This window comes from Accipiter gentilis, chromosome 5, assembly GCF_929443795.1.
Source record: "Accipiter gentilis chromosome 5, bAccGen1.1, whole genome shotgun sequence".
Lineage (NCBI taxonomy): Eukaryota > Metazoa > Chordata > Aves > Accipitriformes > Accipitridae > Astur > Astur gentilis.
Genome location: NC_064884.1, coordinates 28,305,753 through 28,326,218, shown reverse-complemented (window position 1 = coordinate 28,326,218; position 20,466 = coordinate 28,305,753). Strand labels below are relative to the sequence as shown.

The 20,466-nt window shown below is 41.1% G+C and overlaps 1 protein-coding gene across 2 annotated transcripts; it reads left to right on the top strand.

Moving 5' to 3' along the window:
• Positions 1-1,593: 1,593 nt before the first annotated feature.
• On the top strand, positions 1,594-19,737 carry NMBR (neuromedin B receptor). 2 transcript variants are annotated; one of them, XM_049800185.1, is made up of 3 exons: positions 1,594-2,129; positions 16,608-16,956; positions 19,336-19,737. In XM_049800185.1, exons 1-3 carry the CDS (start codon positions 1,714-1,716, stop codon positions 19,735-19,737), a joined length of 1,167 nt encoding a protein of 388 aa, XP_049656142.1. In that variant the 5' UTR covers positions 1,594-1,713. The 2 variants fall into 2 exon arrangements, with proteins under 2 accessions (XP_049656142.1, XP_049656143.1); XM_049800186.1 differs by lacking the exon at positions 1,594-2,129 and adding an exon at positions 13,016-13,112.
• Positions 19,738-20,466: the final 729 nt, after the last annotated feature.

Genomic DNA, 20,466 nt, shown 5'->3' with positions numbered 1-20,466 from the left:
GAATCAGTAATTTACACAATTTTGAACACATATATTCAGGGAAGTGAGAAGGGTCACAAAGATCAATCAATAGATACGGAGAGGTGTAACTTTTAAGAAGCAATAATACCTTTTGTTTGATGTCTTTTAAATTTAATTCCTGCACTGGACAGCATGCCATGGGCAGGGTATGTGTTACTGCACATGTGCCATGCTTTGCTTCTGGTGTGTCAGTGGTCAAACTCTTTCTCCCACTTCAGCAAGTCCTCTGTGCATTCATTTGCTTTCTCCACACACCTGTCATATACCCATAGGGCTTCAAGAGAACTGTTTTAATAATGTGAACAAGCAAGTTCACTGCAAGCTCAATTATTCTCCCTTTTGAGAAGAGGAAGGGAAGGAATCAGTCTGCAGAGCACGTTGCTGGCAAATGCTGTTATTCCTCTGCCTTAGCTCTTTATCTTCAAATACCTTCAAAACTTCAGTCCAGTAGGTCTGCCTCTCTTTCAGCAGATTTGCACTGCTACCTGCATCCATGGCTTCTCCTGGAAACAGGCGGAGCTCTTTGGAAAGCCTATTCATGTGCAGACAGTGGGAAGTAAAAGATACTACCTCACTGAAAAGCGAGAAACACTAGGGACAAATGCTACACTTAGAAGAGGCAAATAATGTTTATTCTGCACTGTGTTATACCATTTGCATAGGAAGTCATGGATAAAACACATCGCCTGTCCCCAATACCATAGTCGAGGCTAATGTGAAATGCAGCTTCGCGAACCAAACCCTAAAACTTTAAAGGCAGCTGATGTCTTTGAGCAGGATCTATTCAGACCCCGCAGCTGACTGACAGGAATACACTCTCCTCACCTCCAAGTCCCTCGCTCCCCGTCACCCTGCATTTCAAAGCGGGTAAGATGCTGGAAGACGGGTTTCCCTCCCGACGGGGCGGACAGCTCTCCGGTTTGCCGGGCAGCGCCTCTGCGGGGGCTGCTTGCGGAGGGCAGCGGCGGGGGCAGAGGCTCCCCCTCGCCCCCCCCCCCAAGCCGTCCCCATCGCGCTCAGGGGCTGGGACCCGGCGGCTCCGGGATGCGCGCCGATCCTCCGCGCCAGACCCCCCTCGGCGTCTCGGGGCTGGGGCGAGGGCACAAGCGCTCGCAGGCAGGAGGAGAGGCGGGGCGGCTCCTCCCAGCACCAGGTATAAACCGGGGCTGCGGAGTAAGGAGCGGGCTCTCTCGGCGCCTCGCCGCCGGCTCCGGCTCCGGCTCCGGCTCCGCCGCCCGCAGCCCCGGGCGAGCAGCACCGGCGCCGCTGGACAGCGCCGGCGGCCGCGCGGCAGCGCGGCCCCGGGCCCGCGGCGACCGCGGCGGGCAGGGGGGCGGCCGGACCGCGCCTCCGCGGCGGCGGCGGAGCCCCGAGGGCGGTCCCGGGGCCGAGGGCAGGCTGCCGTCCTGATGGCGGTCGCTGCCCACGGGGCTCCGGATCTCGCCCGCCTGCCCAGCCGGGAGAGGGCTCGTCCGAAGAGCCGAAAGGGAGCGGCGCGGGCTTTGCCTTGTCTCCCGCCCCGCGCTGCGCCGACGGGCCGCGCTTCCTCTGCATTTCTGAGGGGAGAGGACTCGGCAGAGCAAAAGGGGCAAGAAGGGGGGGAAAGTTGGTTGACTGGCAGAGGGGTGAAGCTTTCCAGCGGCCCCCACCGCGCTTCGCACTAGAGACCGTCAGTGTGCCCGAAGCCGGAGGATGGAGACCGAGCTGCCGCCCGAGCTCTCGGCGGTGCCCCTCGGCGGGAACGGGAGCGCCCACCCGGTGCCAGACACAGCCCCGCTGCCCTCGGGGCGGGGCACGGCCATGTTCACCGTCCGCTGCGTGATCCCTTCGCTTTACCTGCTCATCATCACTGTGGGCCTGCTGGGCAACATCACCCTCGTGAAGATCTTCATCTCCAACAGTGCCATGAGGAGTGTGCCCAACATCTTCATCTCCAGCCTCGCTGCCGGTGATCTGCTGCTGCTAGTGACCTGTGTGCCTGTGGATGCCTCCCGGTATTTCTCCGAGGAGTGGCTTTTCGGGGAGGTGGGCTGCAAGCTCATCCCTGCCATCCAGCTCACGTCCGTCGGTGTTTCTGTCTTCACCCTCACTGCCCTCAGTGCCGACAGGTAGGAAAGCTGGGCTGCCCCTTCTCGGCTCTCTGCAGCTCGGGCTAAGGCTAGCCGGAGCTGGCACGAAAGGTAAAGCACCTCTGTGATATGGTATCCCTGGTTTGCAATCCTCTCGTTCCAACTTGTGAGGTGCCTGTGCTTCTCCTTCCCTCACTGACTGATGGCACGTTGTGCTCACTTAAGTAAGAGGGTTTCTGGAAACGGGTGCGCCTGGGCCTCCAGCTTCCAGGGTGCTGGCTGCAAGAACTGGGTTTAGTCCTGTCTTCTGTACCTCTGGAATGGTCCTGTAACAGCCCATTTACTGAAGTCCTATTCATTAGAGGAAGGTTTTAGATGCTAAATATGATCCGTGCCAAGCCACAGTGGTATGTCAACAGGCAATGAGCAGCTTAAAGCAAGTCAAGCACAGAGGTATTTTTAATTGATTTGTTTCTTTCTGCCAAGAAAGTGTGTGTGTGTGTGTGTGTTCGTGCCTTAGTAGAAGAGCAGGTTACAAGAGGTGACTGTCAGAACTAGTTCAGCCTCTGGGAATTTGGAGGCACCAAACTGTTCTATTGTAATTGTCAGTTTTAAACTTTTGTTCAAACTATTCGTTTTGGCTTCTTCCGAACCTATAGAAAAGAAAAAAAAAAAAAAAAAAGGAAAAAATAGAAAATCCCCCAAACAAACTAGGAAGTAACAATTCCATCTCCATTACTTGTCAAATTAGGAAGAAACAAAGAGCTGGACCCCAAGTTTTTCCTCCCAATTACTATAAATGGGTGCTTAAGGGATTTATAGCAACTGGGTGGCTGTTGGACTGTGCTTCAGGCTCTGAAAGACAAAATCTTGCAGTGTAATTGGCAACCTTAAATTAAATGAAATTATCTTTCTTCCCTTATCTAAGCAATTTATTTTTTTTTTTATTTTTAGCCAGAAATGAATGTGTTTAATTCCTTCTCCATAGGAATTAGCCCATTGTCCTTTGCTGGAGTTTAAGCCAATCCAATGCATCACATCATTGGTGCATGATGTAAAGGCTTGAGTTTAGTAATGTATCTTCATACTTAGAGTAATGCTTCTTTAAAACTATTAATCTTTTTTTTATAGAGTATAAGTGTAATTTATTTCTTTTTTTTTTTTTTTTTAGGCAATTTAGTAAATAGTTTGATTCCACTTGAGGGTAGTCTTCAGCGGCCATCAGCTTCAGTGGTGTTTGAATCAGGACCTAAAATACATGTGTATAAAAACTTTGTAACTTATGAAAATGGATTATATTTTTGAAGAAGAGCTCACAAAGCATACCTTAAAGTGAACACCTCTAGCTCGCTGATTACCTCAGTTAAAAACTATGTCAAACCTGTCCTTGGAGAGCCAAGCAAACCTTGCAGTTTTCTTTCTGCTCTATTTCCACTGTTTAGAGGTATGATTGTGGTATCCTATTTGAAAAGGGAAGAAGTTATTTGCAGAGGAGGTCATGTCTCTAGTGAAATATAATGTGAGGGAATGCTGGTGGTTTAATGTTTAAGGATTCATTCATTTACTTTTTATATAGCTTTGGAGCATTCATTTTTTTCTTTTTCCATATAATTTTATATCCTTTTAATATCAGTAAAGATTCAAGAAGTAATAATGCTGAATCTGTTTACACTGAATGCATTTAGAATTACACATCCTAGAAAACAGCTACAGATGTTGTGCTGTGACCATATAAGCTTGTAAAAAATACATTCCTCCAGCATTTTGGAGTCCACAGTATATGCAAATATCAGAATGGTAATACTAAGAATTTAGCATCTCTGTTCCTTTAACCTCTGCAGATACATTTTCAGTAACTGAGAACAAACCCCATTTCTTTTTCAGTCAGAAGAGCAGCCACTGACTTCAGAGACCAGTGTCTTTTCTGCTAGGGTCCAAGTCATCTTTGGGTGAAGCTGGCTGGACTCTCAGTGGAGTCTGGGCTGGACTCAGGTCTACTCTTTTGTACGACACTTGTGTTGAACTAAAGGGGAGGCACTGGTGTGGAAGGGGTTTTGTCACACTAATTTGTAGCCAGATCCTAATGTGTATCATCTTAACTAGATCAGTTGTGGGTAATTATGTTGGCAGGTCAGGAGTGGTGGCAGCATCCTGCACCTAAGAGGTGCTGAGGAGGCGAGGCCTGGCTGAGGGAAGTGTTTACTCCAGGTAAGCAAATCCTGCATCGGCTGTTAGCAGTTTGGAAGCAGTGGTGTCACTAAAAAGGCTCCATTATAATCTGGTACGTATTTGGTCTGGTATACAATGTCTTTTCAGTGACCCCTTCTTTCACAGATAATGCTCAAAATACATTTTAATATATGATCATTAAAGCCTTTCCTGCTTTTTACTCCCTGTTAGCACAAGGCTGTATAGAACTCCAGACATTGATCACACTAAGGAACAGGTTTAGAAATATTTAGAGCTCTTTACAGTGTGCCTGTGTGAATTAGGATAAGGGAGGTCATCTTGGTTTCCGCAGTATAATTAGCACTTATATATGTGGAAATTCTGCATGGCAAATTACATGTATGTGATACACTTGACAACAACGGCTATAAAAGCAATAAACTCTGAATGATTATTACCTACAAACTGAAACTATAAGGAAGAAAAAGTAGTATTCATTGCATATGTATCTTTTCTAAAGTTGCTTTATTTCATAATGCTTTTTGTCACAGAAGTCCGTCTCAGCATCGCTAGTGCTTTCAGTCTGACAGACATGCACCTTCTATCTGCAAGCTCATTATTTAGTACTGAGATTATTTGTGGTTTGGAGTTTTTTTTTGGTTGGTTGGTTTTTTTGTTGGTTTTTTTGTTTGTTTGTTTTGTTTCGTTTTTTGTGTGTGTACAAATACGATGTGTAATTTGTAACAGTGCTTCCCAGACTTCCCTGGAGCACACTTGCAGATTGAAATTGGCAGCACACAGCAGATCTGCCCAAGGTTGCCTATCCCCATTCCAGGAGTAGCAGCTGGTCCCGCTAAATAGCCCTTCTCGCCCTTGGGCTCTGGCTGCCAGGTGTGGGTGGTGGTGCCCTGCTCCGGACCCACACGGTTTGGGCCAGAGGGGGGTGGGAGGTCAGCAACAGCGGTGGGGCTGGTGGCAGCAGAGGCAATGCGGTGGTGGCACTGGTGGTGCGGCATGTTGGCATCAGAGGAGGGTGCGATCTCCCGCTCCTCTGGGGTGCAGAAGGCAGCACAGGAGCAGCGCTGCTGAGGCAGCCATCCCCTCTCACTGCCATGCAGGAGGTGTGTGGGGACAGCACCCCTGCCCCTCATGGCCACTGCTCCTATTGATTTTCCTCTGTTGCAGAGGAACCAGATGACCTCTAGAAATTGTAATATTTCTCTGGTTTAAAAAAACCAAGAAAAAAACAGAGGGTGGATTACAGAAAGAGAAAACCTAATAATTACAGTGGGTGACAAATGAGAAAAGGAAGGGGTCTGAGGGATGAAATTGTACAAAACAAAAAAAAAAACAGAGGGAACTAAGGGGGCCATAGGGCAGAACAGCCCCAATAGCACTCGGCACACCCTGAAAGTGCCCACAGAGCTGGTAAGTAATGGCCAGGAGTGGCCACTTCCTAGAGGTGTAGTGGGACAAGGAATTAAAAATGGGTTCCCTGTTGAGCTTGCGTCTACAGGGGCCATGGACTACAGTTTTGGCCAGAGCTAATGGATGTCGATGAGAAAGTCCCAGGACTTGGTGTCGTCTTGGATAAAGGGGGTAAAAATAAAGAGGTGAGAGGAGAAGAGTTGCCAGAGGGACTGTGGCATGGCACACATGAAGAAAAGGTGTGCCCGCGTCTCCTCACTGCAAAAAGGACAGAAGCCAGGGATGAACCTGGCTTGAACTATGCCTGACTTGAACCATTCCATGAACTTGTTCACTGCTTCAGGGAGTGTTTTTCCAATTTATGTCCATGGTGGGCCATGCAGTTAGCTCAGAATGCAAACTGGGCCCACACAGCTCCTCACCCTCTTCTTAGGGTGAGACATCTTGCCATTTTGTGCCCGGGAAGCAATCTAGGGTAAGGAAGTGGAGCGCAAGTATGGAAAGGTGTTTCCAAGATGCTTTTCAGAGCTAGAGATCTGGATGATGCATAAACCTTGGTGTGGAGAGGTGGCTGGAAAAGCTCAGGGGGCAGCAGATTGAGTGCTACAGTGTGCATCTCTGGCCATCACTGCATTACTGTGTATGCTGATGAAAAGCAATTGTACCCACAAGATGCCAAGAGACCTGGGGTAAATAGACTTCAAAGGAATAAATATCAGCCCCTTAAAACAGCTATAGATTTGTCCCACGTAGTCTTTCCTTTTCTCTTTGGCTGTCATTTATGCCTCATTGTTTATGTGCTCTGTAAAAATAGGATTAAATTTAATTCCGCTACTTTTTCTACATTGAATTTTCTTTCTAATGAAGGGTTTAAATGTGTTAGCTCAAACACAGTCCTGCTGCACTCTAATGAAGACAGTGAAGCTGAACAGTGGAGCAACTCGCCCTACTGAAATTGAAATAGCATCTTCTTTGTATTCTTCCTAAAAAGTGTGACAGAAGGACACCTCTGATGAGACAAATACTTGATTAACCAGGTAACAGAGTTATTTTTCATCACTACCATGACTCCTTTCCTATATATTAGTAACAAAGGAGTTTGAAAATTTAAATTCATATTTAAATAACTAAATACTGTGCCTGACTGAGGTGCTTAAAATGCGTTCTATGGATTTGCATAGCTAAACTATTTGATCCTTTTTTTGTTTGTTTGTTTATGTCTTTATTTATTTGCTTTAAATTTGGAAGATTGCAATCTGTATTTTTAAAAGTGTAAAAAGACTCAAAAATGTTTTGTGCAAGTTTAATATCTCTGTGCTGACTTCTGACTACAACTGATAACAAGAACCATTCTGGCTCAGTTTGCACATCTACCATCTCCTACTTTTGGGGGGACTCAGGAAAACTTTTGAAGACTTTCACAAGTGTGAAAAGGTGCCCTAGTAACTACTTTAGGATTTTTCATTAGTAAAATCACCCTTAATAAATTTTTTTTTTTTTTTTTACTCTTCTTCAGAATTTATTTGGAGTTTCTTCTTTTGTTATGTCAGGTGCTGATTCAGGCTGAAATATAGTGATTGGAGACCTCTAAAATCCTCATTTCTTATTACATGTAGTGGAGCAGGTGAAGCAGGAAAGTGGACATGATTTCCTTTTGAGCTCTAATAGCTAATCTTCAGGGACTAGAGAGCCTTTACAAGGAAAGTAGTATTAAATAACATCTTGAAAATTACTTATAATTAACCAAAGAATAAAGAAAAAATAATCAAAGGTAAAACAAAACATTATCTGTATAAGAGAAAAACAATGCCTTGACTGTATATAGTAGATGGGAAAATAAAATCATATGGACCCAGTAGAACTATGAAATCTATAAGTATATATCTTAGAAAGCCTAAAACGTGAGGTAAATGTATTGAATGAATGACTTACTGAAGTACATTAAAAGAAATGATGGTCCAGATGTCTCCCTCACTGTAGGGTGTAGCAGTATGGCTATAATTATGCAATAACAGGCAAAGCAAAAAAATTTAAGAGAGGTTGGGCAAGCTTTGTCTCTCACATTTTTTTCAGCTCACCCTTTAGTTTATATGTGCAAACTTGACTCAAAATAAAGCTTGCCAGAACACCTTTGATGAAACTCTGATGTATTTTGTCAAGTTAAACAGTGAAGCCTGTCCTCACCTGTACCCACCCCAAAATGTTCTAGTTAATTTTTATCCATTCCATACAGCTAAAAGGAATATGATGGAAAATATTCCAGAAAGAAAAAAAGGATGGCAACCCTTCCCCTTCCCCTTCCTCTTCCCTTTCCCCTTCCCCTTCCCCTTCCCCTTCCCCTTCCCCTTCCCCTTCCCCTTCCCCTTCCCCCTTCCCCTTCCCCCTTCCCCCTTCCCTTCCCCTTCCCCTTCCTTCCCCCCCCCCAAAAAAAAAGCAGAGGGTATTTTATATCTGGAGTAGATTAAGGAGCTACCTACTCTGGCGTAAGTTTGTCCAAGTCAGGCAATTCAAATCAGCTGTTGAAAATGATTTCTCAGCAAATTATATTTTCCTCCCAAGTTAGGGAATTTTTTCCTCAAACTTCATGCAGACACATGCATCCGTTAAACTCCTACCTTTGTGCATGTCCTGTGTGTGCTCTTCGACTCATACAGAAACAGCTTAGTCCTGAGGATGGCAAAGTGAGAGACGACCGTGGTGTTTATCCGAGTCAGTGATCAATGCACCACCTGTGTTATGCATTGCACAATCAAAGGCGGCTTTGCTTTGATTAATGCAAATGCCAGGGTCTGATAACATTGTGTAGGCTGCAACCTAAAACTGGAGGAACTGTTACAAAACCATTCCTCCTGTTTCCTATTTCTTTGATCGGTTGGGTAAAAGCCTGTGCCTGTGACAGACAAAACAGCTGCTAAACAGCAGATCCAGCTGAACTCTTACCAAGCGGGCCTGAACATAAATCTCCATACATTTATTTTATTTGTTTGCCTCTCCCCATAACATGGTACACAATTCCCTTATATATTACATTGCAACAGGTTTATCCAAATTGGACTGTTGGAATCCTCAAGTCTGCATTTAGCAGGTCCTCAGAAATGATGTTAAAGATCAAATATGCTATACCAATGCTTTCTCTAGGGAAAAAATTTCACATGTTTTCTGTGATGATAAATTTGTTAGAGAATAAATAATAAATATCTTCTATATATGGGCAGAGTGATGAAACTCTCAAATATCCTTCCCGAAAGGGTTAACTTCATTGAATCCTCATTTTAAATAGTTTGATTATAGAAGAACTGGTGTATTTCTCATATGGGTTTTGCTGCAGAACCATTCTTCCAGACTATATATTCCTGGTGCTAAATTCTTTTTTTGTGTTTTTACATGTACTAATGAACAAAGCATATGCAGTCACAATCCCTAGGTCTAAACATGTACCTCCACTAGTAACTTCTAAATCCATGCTGAGATTCAACCCAATTTGACAATGTAATTACAAATAGCAAGTAAGTTGTTACAAGTTCACAAAATTTGTGGAAGGTAAGAGGAAACTTAATTTGGTGTCCATTGAAAAGAAGTGTGTTTTGGAATTAACTTGGCACAACTTCTCAGATATCAGACAAAATAACCAAGAGACAAACAATCCATACGAGCCTTGGCATAATTACATCTGCTGCATGTAGATTTAATCGTGTATTTCCAGCTTTGTATGAGCATATGTACAAACAAAATTGTGGTGTGTGTATGAACATGAGAGAAATGGATTATTCTGGTTTGTTGTCATTCTCTTTCATATGATTCTATTTTGTCCTTCATGTGACTATCCCAAATATTGTTTCATTTTTTTCCAACTACTTTTCACAATATTTTTTTAAACGTAGTGCCATGTTTGTGCTTTGGCTCCAAGTTGGTTTGATTTGTTATATTTTAAGGATTGCTACATTAAGTTTTTCCTCTGTGATTTTTTAATGTTCCTTTTTTTTTACCATGGTGTGTGTTTGTTTTTCCCATCTAGACTGATTTCAATGCAAACTAAGAACAGAAGTTGCAAATGAAATTGAACTGGAAACAAGTTTAAAAGTGATGGAGTGGAGCCTTCTAGGTGATAATACTGGAGCAAATAAATGAAGTTATGGGTTTTTGGATTTAGAAATTAGAGATTTGGGGTCTAGATTCTCAAATGGTAAAATCTAAGACTGTTCCAGATACATTGGTTATTTAATTCTTCCTGGTTTGTAACATTTCTAAAAATCATCTGACCATGTAATGTTCTCAGTAGTTATGTTATCTGCCATGGCATGTACTATTGCTAATTCATCAAGGAAATGGGAGGAATTGTTCTGCAACAGCTACAATTTTATAAAGGTAAACTGGCACTCAGCATATTTTACACTTGGGATTTCTGCTTCCAGGCACTTTAGTTCCTGTAACTGACATTTTTATTGACCTTCTGCTCCAGCACTGATGATTTTATGAGATCTTCTTCATTCAAGTATGTTTGGATATAATTGCTGGGAGATATGCAGTAAACATATGGTGGATATGCAGAGAAACACGCACCTCTGTCTCAGCGATCTAAGGGCAGGGATATCAACAGGATGCGGATCAAGCCCATTTGGGGAAATGTTTCTCTTTCCTCAAACTCCTTGGACCCTTCAAGATTCAGAATATAAACTTTGAAAGAATAGGATATGGTTAGGTGTGTTTTTCTAAGATTTTTTTTCTTACAACAGGATTGTAGTGAGGAAGAAGTAATATGACTAAATGGAGAGCCGAGCACTGGGGGACAAAGCCAAACAGTACATAAACTTGTCTAGGCTACACATCGCATTGCCTAACCTCTAACCTAGGTTAGACTTTCACTTTCTCCTTTCACCTTTCAACTTTCACCTTCTCCTTTCCATCTCTCCTGACCAGAATCCAAAATCCAGAATTCCAAATTAGTGTTGGAATGAGGGAAATTCTCCAGCAAGGCAATAAAAGCCAAAAGAATACACGTGCTCATCTCCCTTGTAATTCCCAGTGGGAGATGTTACACCCAGGGGTTTGTATGATGCAGCCTGCTAAGAATAAGGTTCTCTCCTCATTAATGAAATGTTAATTTTGAGCCACTGTCTAGCAGACCTGGGCCATGACTCCTGGACAACCTGGCTGAATGAATGCTCCGTTTTGTTCTTGGAGAAGCAGGTACTGGAGCTGCCTTTGCCTGGCTGTTTTGTGAAGGCTGATGACTTCAGTGTGCTCCAGCCATTACTTAAATACAACTTTGAGATCAGGCTCCTCAGCTTTGCTGTGCTTAGTTTCAGGGTCCTAATGAAGCTTAGATGCAAACTGAGTAGGTCTGATCAGGGGAGCTCCCAGCATGCACAGCGGGGGAAATAATACAGCTACTTGCTTAATTTAAAAGCCAGGAAAGAAGGGACACAGCAGGGTGAGGTAGGCCAGCCATTGCATGAGGCTTCTGGTGTTCTTGTGACCAGGCACCTGAAAGTGTGTGGTTTTTTTGCTATGTACATAATGTTCATATGCCCATATATATGTGTATATATTTTTTTAAAAAAATATATATATGTGCACAAAAACATATTAAACAGTGCCAAAACATAGGCCTGAGCACTGAAAGTCAACCACTTGTCAAACTGTTGTTAGAGCAGTCCATGGTGTGGTTTTGACCTGGGTCAATCAATATTCTCCTGAACAATTTCTAGGCATGATTCAGGGTTAAACAGAAGCCCAGGGGCCATTACCAACAGAAGTGTAAACTGCCTATTTTGTTTGGAAATGGTGGTCTTGTATTAGGACACGAAAGAGTTTAATGGAATGGTCATGGGTGTCTAGGCAATGCTACTTTGCCTCCAGGCTGAAGAATGGAATAGAGAAGTAGAACTTAAAAGCCAGATTGCAGGCAGTTAACTAGCATTGCAAGATTTGTATGAGCTTGTAGGAATTATAGTTAGCTAATGTGAGGTGAATGGTGAGAGAAAGAAGCAGCAAGAGAAGAAAAAATGAAGAGGAAAGAGAAAATTTCTTCTCTGAAACACTGGGTGTACAGGACAGGTAATGTATTTCATGCGGGGAAAAAAACATCCTGAGAAACTTATGTTTTGATTCTTTTTGTGGTGGAGAAATCATCATTCAAAAGACCAGATCAGACTTTTTTGTTGAAGCATTATTGATAGTTGTTGGCTCAATGGAGCATATTTCTATAGAGTGGAAAACTTTTTCCACTTAGGAGAATCTGAGGATTTTTCTCCCTGAGGAACACAGAACACATGCCATTGACATTCATTTTAATTGTGTTTACACATGGTCTGCTAGGCTTCATTTCAAATACTGTTCATTATGTTCAGCTATCAGACCTCTGAGACGCTCATTCCTGGTGAATGCAATTCTCCGCATGTAAGAGAGAAGAACAGCACAAAAATATTGGGACTAACTATTAAAAAAAAATCAAGAAATCTACTTTAAATTGCAAGAATTTATAAGAATGAAATAGAATAAATGTGAATTTCAGACTGTTTGTGTGTTGTGAAAGAAATTCCCGCAACACTGGACATCAGATAATTCCACATTGTTCTCAGCTAGATAAATTGTTCTTTTAATGATTCAACTGGAATTGAGTCAACAGAACTGCCCATACAAGGAAAAGGGATTTGGTCCCATCCAGAATGTCATTCTACTTTAGTAGAGTGGAACACAACTGGACATGATAATTAGTATTTTTAACAAATACTGACCATGTTTCCTATTCAGGTGTAGTTATATGCTATCTTTTTGTCTTTGAAATCTTCATGCAATGGCACAGTAAAATGCTAACATATAAATGTTTTTGATAAATGGCTCTAGTTTTCAGGAAATGCAGTGCTATGACACAGCAACATCACTTAAAACAGAAGCTTTATAATAAGGCCAATGATACCAATCCTTCCATCTCCAGGATTAAAATGCAAATTACATCAAAGTAGTATGGATCTGCCCTGCCTGAATTAGGTCTCTGCTTGGTTTATGACACTTCATTATTATATTTATTTATTTATTTGCATTATGATGGCATGCAGGAAACTAGGTGATAAATTAGGGTCCTATTTGTGGTAGATGCTATATGAGCTGGAACAAGAAGAAAGTCCTTGACCTGACGGGTTTTTAATAGAGACAACAGAAGACACAGAAACAAGAGGGCAGGGAGATATTGAGGCAATTCTGGTTAGAATGGTAGGCTGTAATCATAGTCCAGTGGCTGCCTAAGTATTGTCTTGTTGTTTTTGTTTTTCTTTTTAACTTGTTTTTGACGGTCATCACAACAAAGTACTCTTGAAAAAGAGGTAGCACTGCAATGGAGGGACAGCTTACGACTAATCATGGAGCAGCTTCTTTTGAAGTCAAGTGTGTGGGAGGGGAATAGCATTTTGGATGCAGCAGAGACAGGTATAGAGCTTTCCATTCTAATTGAGAGCTGAGAAACACCTTTACGAAGGCCTATGAAAACAAAGATGGCCAGAAGTAGAGAAACTATACTGGAGTTCAGAAGGTAGCAACATGTTATAACTCTGGAGGAAGAAGATATTCCTTTTTTTCATCATTTTTTTGGGTTGTGTAGAAGGGAAGAGATTGTTTTATAATGAAAATACACAAATAAACAAAACCAATCTGCAGAATGGACAAGTTTGTCCTTGTGTCTGTTGGCAGAAACCACAGCTCCAAAAAAAAAAGAAAACTTATAAACTATTTCCTGAGTTGGGGTGCCTTTGTCAGCAGTGATAATTACAGAGGATGTGGGAAGACAGAATTTACATGAAGACTTTTAATTAAGAGCAAATGCATATTTGTAATTATTTCCCGAACTTTTTTCATCCGTGAAGTAAAGGAAAAGATGGATTTGGCTTACTAATTTGACTAAATAATTTGCACCCTTCCTCTGATTTACCAGTGTTGTTTTATTGATAGAAAATATGCACTTTGTATTTTGAATGGCTGGGGGTATGTTTTAGCCTTACACTGGTTTTATAGAAAGGAAGAGGCTGGGTGTTCATTTTGGGAACACTTCTAATTTCACTCAGTTCACATTCGATTTTTTCTGTGACCTGTCTCTTTCTTCTCTATATCTTTTCAGAGATATAAACAAGATGACAGATTTCGTAAAGCACTTAGTGCCTTTTACTTCCCATTGACACTGAGTACCGTGCAGGGCTGAGTCCTAGGAAGAAGAGTGCCATCTTGTAGTCAGCTAAGGAGCAAGTAGAATTTTGATAGGATTAAAGAAGAAGTTTTCTTGGCTGAATCCAGCTGTTTTTGTGAAAAAAGGCATTCTGCTCCAGTGCCTTCCAAGTCAGTCATAGCTCAGGGGAAAGCATGGTATATGCCAAGGCACAAATATATGCCACATCTTCTGCTAATGTAAAGGCTTCTGAAAAGTTCTCCTATTTAGATATTAACCAGATGAAATGCTGCTAAAACAATTGATTGTGACATGGTCATTGTCTTAGGTAATAGGTCTGTGGTCAGAAGAGTTTGAAGCACTGCAATGTGAAAAGAGAGGGGAAAAAAATATCTGTAGTACAAAACATGATTTTTATCCAGTGTCATCCCTAACTCTCCTAGTCTCCAAACCAGCTCTTCCCCAGCAATGTAAAGTTTTAAAGAAATGAGCAGATGCAAGGACTTGATGTCACCTCAGTTGAATGAATGAAATAGGTCTGTCTTTATGTAATGAAATCAAGGCAGACAGCAATAAGAAGCAAATTATTGAATAATAAGCTCACAGTTTGTGCTGGGGAGCATTCACGCTTTGTGCAGAAGCTTCTATCCTTCCTATGGCAGTATAAAGGATTTCTTTACACCTTGGTGTCCAGGAATTTTCTCACTGTTTGTTAGAAGAAATGGTAAATATAAGTTAACAAAGAAAGTTTACCAAGTTTTATTTTCCACTCCATGATATGGGTGAAGACACAGTAAAAATCCACTCTCTGAATTCAGAGAAGATATGAACATAAATAGCCATTATTTTTAATTGTTTAGTGATAAGACAATTTATCACAGTCCTGAGAAAGAAGACTTCAAGGCACATTTTGACTCAAATATTCTCTGAAGGAAAACTTTGCTAGGGTACCAAGACAGTGCTCTGCTCCAGACATTTTCATGGCATAGCCAATTGCACTGTTGGTTGCCAGCAAACTCACAAGTTGCTGCATGGGGGTATAGCTTTTACCCGCAGTTCCTCAAACATCTGCTCAAGGTGTTGAGGCGCTCTGAAGTACCTGCCAGGACCTCCAAATCAGCCATAAAAGGTATTTGGGATTACAACTCCATTTCTCAGCATTCCCTTCAGCAGCTGTGTTATCTTTAGCCAAAACCTAGCCCTTGGTATGTATTTAGACACCTGTTCATACCCATACATGTTTATATTTGTATATGCATGTATATGTATCTACATGCATGGATCAGGAGTTTTATCAGCAAGTAGACATCTAGATTACAGTTCTTTTCACTCTCAGCTCATTGTATAGCTAACAGAGAAAAATAAGCACCTCAGAGGGTGATTTAATACACCTAAAAGCTGAATCACTCTTTGAAAGTACATTTCCACTGACCAGAAAGACCTTAAGATGAATAAAATTATGTACCTGGAGTATGACTCCTGACTTCCTTCTTCCTGTTAAACTTTTCTTTAGATATTAAACAAAAATAATTTTTCCATTTCTCAAAACTTGTGCAATTTCAGAAAAAAACCCCATCCCAAATCAAATCAAAACTAGAAACAAAAAAATTGAATCCACACAAAAGCCCCCAACCTTCCAAATTATCACAGCTTAGGCAAACTGAAATGCTTTGTTTAATGTTCAGTTTTTAATAAAAACATCAAAATACAATTTACTTACATTTTGAAAAAGACCCTTTTCAAAATAAGTTAAAAATCTAAACAAAACATTATGGTATCCTTGAAATATTTTTCTCAAAGTATATTTGGCCTTTTAAAACTGACCTTTTATTGTGGAAAGTTTCACTTTTTTTCACCTCCTGCAACATTTTTTTTTTTTAATAAAAGAATTCCTGACCAGAGTTTACATTTATTAATTTATTTTACTTTGCTGTAGTGTGATATTTGCATTCTCTGCAAGGCTTCCTGTTCTCATTGTAATGTTTATGAAATTATCAATTCTGCAAAGGTTTATATGTAATCATATATTATGAGACAGTTTCCCAAAACGCGGTATAGAGCAGCAGCTTCCAACTGTCGATGTGGAAATGTCTACTTTATTTAAGAGTTTAATACTTCTGCACAGGCCATTGGGAGACATTCCTGCCTGACTTAATGAAGATGTGTATATTCCAGGCGTTACAGTCGGGACAGTATAGCTGTGTGTGGAAAGGTGCTGGGGTGGAAAGGCAAGAGCCACCACAGCAGCGGTTGTTGCTGGTCTGGCAAGAGGTGGTTAATGCTGATTATTGCCCTGTGCTCCCGGGGGGGCTGGTGGAGTCTGAGACTGGGAAAGCCGTGGTGGTGGTGGGCAGGGGGGAGTCCTGGGCTGCGGGAGCCGAGGAAGGGAGCAAACTCTAGTGTGCACGAGTTGGTACGAGAGTGAGGTGGAAGTATGGAGGTAGGATGTGTATCTGGGGATTTGCTGCGGGGGTTTGGAGAAAGAAAGAGTAGAGCCACGGCTGCTTCTCTGCTTTCACCAGGCTGGCACCTACAGCCACAGGTTGTACCCAGGGCTCCTTTTGCCACCTCTAATGGCTATATATACAGATGAAGCTAGAGATTTAGAGAATAGAAGTTTAAGAAAGGTTACAAACCCCTTGACATTTCAAATAAGAACAAAATACGACATTATTTCAATCAAAGGTATGAAGTTGCCTTATGCATCCCATATTGAATTTGAAAAGATACCTTTTGATTTGCATCTGCATTTTGATCAATTTCAGGTACAAAGCAATTGTAAATCCCATGGACATCCAGACCTCCAGTGCAGTGTTATGGACCTGTCTTAAAGCCATTGCCATCTGGGTAATCTCCATGCTCCTAGCAGTTCCTGAAGCAGTGTTCTCTGAACTGGCCCACATCAATGACACGGATAATGCCACTTTCACAGCATGCATACCATACCCCATGACGGACGACATGCACCCGAAGATCCATTCTGTGCTGATTTTCCTTGTGTATTTCCTCATCCCTCTTGCCATCATTAGTATCTACTACTATCATATTGCAAAGAGCTTAATGAAAAGTGCTCACAACATACCTGGAGAATACAGTGAGCATTGCAAAAGGCAGGTAAGCAATTTGCTTTTTACATCCCAGTGAAAGATTTATGTGCAGTATACACTTATAAATCAAGGTACAGGGACTGTAAAGTCCAAATCGTTGGATTTCACAGAGGATTAGTTCAGTTTCCACATGCATGAACTAAGCCGAGGATTATCTGAAAAATCTCCTTGTTTTCACAATTACTCAGTATTAAGCCCAATATGTAAATGAATACGAGCAAGGAAAAATATAAATTCAATGCCATCAATGCGTATTCCTAACAAGAAATGGGATTGGTATATGTGTCTGTAAGTGTTGTTACTGTAACTGTTACTTGTGGTCTTACTGAGGAACAACATTTTTGTAGTTAATTCTAGTGGCATCACCTGTCCCCATAGGCAGCTATTTTGGGAAGAAATCTTACATGAACTTTTTGAGAATTCTCCCTGTTTTATTTGTGCTTGGAGATGAAAAATCTGACATAGGCAGGGAAATTTTTTCTTAGGGGATCCAAGGTTCTTCGCAGACCAAGAAGTGCTGAAAACATGAACTCAGAGAATTAACTGATTCTTTTTTGGCTTTCTCAGTAGATCTTTCTTGGATACAATCACGAACTCACACTTTTCTAATACCCTTTCTATTATAGATTCTATAAAACTTTTAGTATAGGTTCTGTATACCTTTGAGACAAAGCATTTTAAAATACTGGACAAAGCCATTTTCCCTGTAAAGGCACAGGAAGCAATAAGATAGCAACAGGCTGTTCATTAGCAGGAACATTTACATATACAAACAACAGCTTTTGCGGTGAAAGTGCCTCAACCCCTTTACGCAAGCATTAGTATTGATAGAGAAAAATACTTATGCTCATCAAAACAATTTGGAAGGGTTTTGTCTGCCAATATTTTAGAAAATGCTTTTATACTCACTGAAATATCCTTGCATAACTAGCATGTACATATTCTTTTAAAAAGAAAGACCACATTCCCTCATGTCCTTTTTACTCAGCATTTCGTTTCTAGTCTAGCCTGTTTCTTGTAAAAAATGCATACATATTAGCACTTCGTGTATTATTTTCCTGTGAAATATAGAGAGCCTTTTGGCTGAACCCTCAGGATGGAAACAATATTTAATTTATATCACATTTCTGAACCCACATGTATTTTCAAAGTAAGAACGGGTGGGTTTTTTTCATTCTACTTAGTTTTTTTCTTTTTGTTAATCTATGAGGCTCAGAAGAATGGAAAATTCCAGTGTACGTACATATCTCCCAGCAAGAGGAAGTATATTCAGACTATTGCTATCAGCTTACATTTCTTTAGGCCATAGCACAAAAGTGTAATATTCACACTATAGCTCTGCACCTTTTAGTCTGCCTTTGCAATCTGTCAGAGTGCAAATCCTACCAAATTGGAATGTTAGTTTTCCCATCTTTTGTGAATTCCCCACTGGTTTTGGTTTAGATAGAGCCAAGAAAACTACTTACAGATTTATTTCACAGATTTTGAAACCCTGTTAGAATCAATTCACTTGATTTTCTTCAGAAAATTGAGCAAAGCCAGACAACTTTCCTGCCTTTACAAAACTTTGGTACCTGACACACATAATAAATCTTTTGGGAGGAATATGTAGAACATTTGTGCCTCCCTTTGGCGCCTTCTACCTGGCCAGTTTCTCTCCCTCTCTCAGTTTGGAACCACTTTGTAGCCTCAGACTTTTCAGCCACTCTCAATATCTACATGGTAATCCATTATACTTTAGCACTGCAATTAAGGTACATTTCTTTCATGTCATTACTGAAGATTAACTGAACCTTTCACTTTAACCCTGGAATTAAGATGCTTCAGACCATGCAATGCAGTTTCAGTGGTTTGTCTAGGAGAGAGGCGTGCAAGCTGAGGCATTTTGGGCAAAATAACGGGGTGTAAGTACCATTGTATAGCTAACACCCTAGCAATGTCACTACATTTCACTCACAATGTCTCTAGATTTCAAAGTCAACAGTTTCTAAATAGCTTTCTAACTAAAGCTAAGTTTCAAGCCAAGCACTGAGATCTCATTAGGAAAGGCAATGTTTCATGACATCCTTTGGTGTGTGCTTTCAGGCTAAAAGCCAACATTTACTTGGGTCATGAATCAGTCTTGCTGCATATGTCACATAGAAAGAGCAACCCTCTGCAACTGCAAACAGCTAGGATCTTTCACTGAAAGTAAACTTAAAGTGGGAGAGGAAAGTAAATGAGATAGAAAAGGTAATTCAGCCCCTGAAGGAAGCATTTTTACTGGCCTTACTTACGACAGTTGTTAAAGCTAATGTAAAGCAAAATGCTATATGTTTTAATTAAATCTGTTATGTGGAGTAGTTCTGTTTGTTGTTGCTCATTTGGATTCTCTTCACCTTTTTAGATGGAAACTCGGAAACGTCTGGCAAAAATTGTTCTAGTTTTTGTTGGCTTCTTTGCTATCTGCTGGTTTCCTAACCACGTGCTATACATGTACCGATCTTTTAATTACAATGAGATTGATCCATCAACAGGACATATGGTTGTTACCTTAGTGGCCCGAGTGCTAAGCTTCTGCAACTCTTGTGTCAACCCATTTGCACTGTATTTTCTCAGTGAGAGTTTTAGAAGGCATTTCAACAACCAGCTACGCTGCAGGAGGAAAGCTCAGCAAGAGAGATCTGCCAGCTACTTGCGCAACTCTTCTGCCATTCAAATGACTTCCCTGAAAAGCAATACCAGGAACACAGTGACTAGCATGACACAACTGAATGGGCACAACTTGAAACAAGATGTGTCATTATGATTTAATAGGTGTAGGTTTTGACCATGGAACAAATTTGAACTTTTTCTTCGCAGTTTGTAACTCACTTTGGGCTCTCATATGCTTAGACCATCCGAGTCCCCAGAACAGAGGATCTGTTAAAGTCTGGCCAAGGTTATTTCACACCTAGTCGTTCTTTTAGATAGAAGTGAAGAGTACGTTTTATTGAGAAAACAAAACTGACGGACTTCATATTGTATTTTAAAGTAGCTGCTAATACATGCTTAACATATAAGAAAGCAAAACAATAGTGTGAATATTAGTATAGCTGATCTAATATTGCTTTAAAAAGTATAGATTTTCTGATCTGAAAAATATGTATTTTTAACTGAATATTGATCCAGGCTTATGTCTTACTCTAATAGATTTTGCATGGTTTTAGCTGTGCTGTTGTACAAGCATTGTTTATTAAGACTGGTGGGCATTTTTTGACCAATTAAGGAGCAATTGCAATGCATAGATTCTAGTTTCAGATAAAAAAATATTCAAGTATCGAGTGCCAAATCTTTACCCCATTTAAATCCGCCTTGGTTTTTCACTTTGGCAGACATACATGATGAGAATTTACTTTTTGGGGCTTCTGTCTGCTGTTGAGGTCAGAAGTTTATCTGCTACAATTACATCCTTTTTGTGATTAACGTCTCAAAAGAAAAATGTGTGCAACGTGCAGGTTTTCTAGAACTCAGTGTCTGAAAGTTTATTTCTCTGATT

What these genes read in the sequence shown, in the direction of transcription:
- NMBR (XM_049800185.1), top strand. Translation starts at nt 1,714, where the DNA reads ATGGAGACCGAGCTGCCGCCCGAGCTCTCGGCGGTGCCCCTCGGCGGG. An exon ending in ACTGCCCTCAGTGCCGACAG is followed by an intron (nt 2,130 to 16,607) that starts GTAGGAAAGCTG and finishes GATCAATTTCAG; the next exon opens with GTACAAAGCAATTGTAAATC. An exon ending in GTGAGCATTGCAAAAGGCAG is followed by an intron (nt 16,957 to 19,335) that starts GTAAGCAATTTG and finishes TCACCTTTTTAG; the next exon opens with ATGGAAACTCGGAAACGTCT.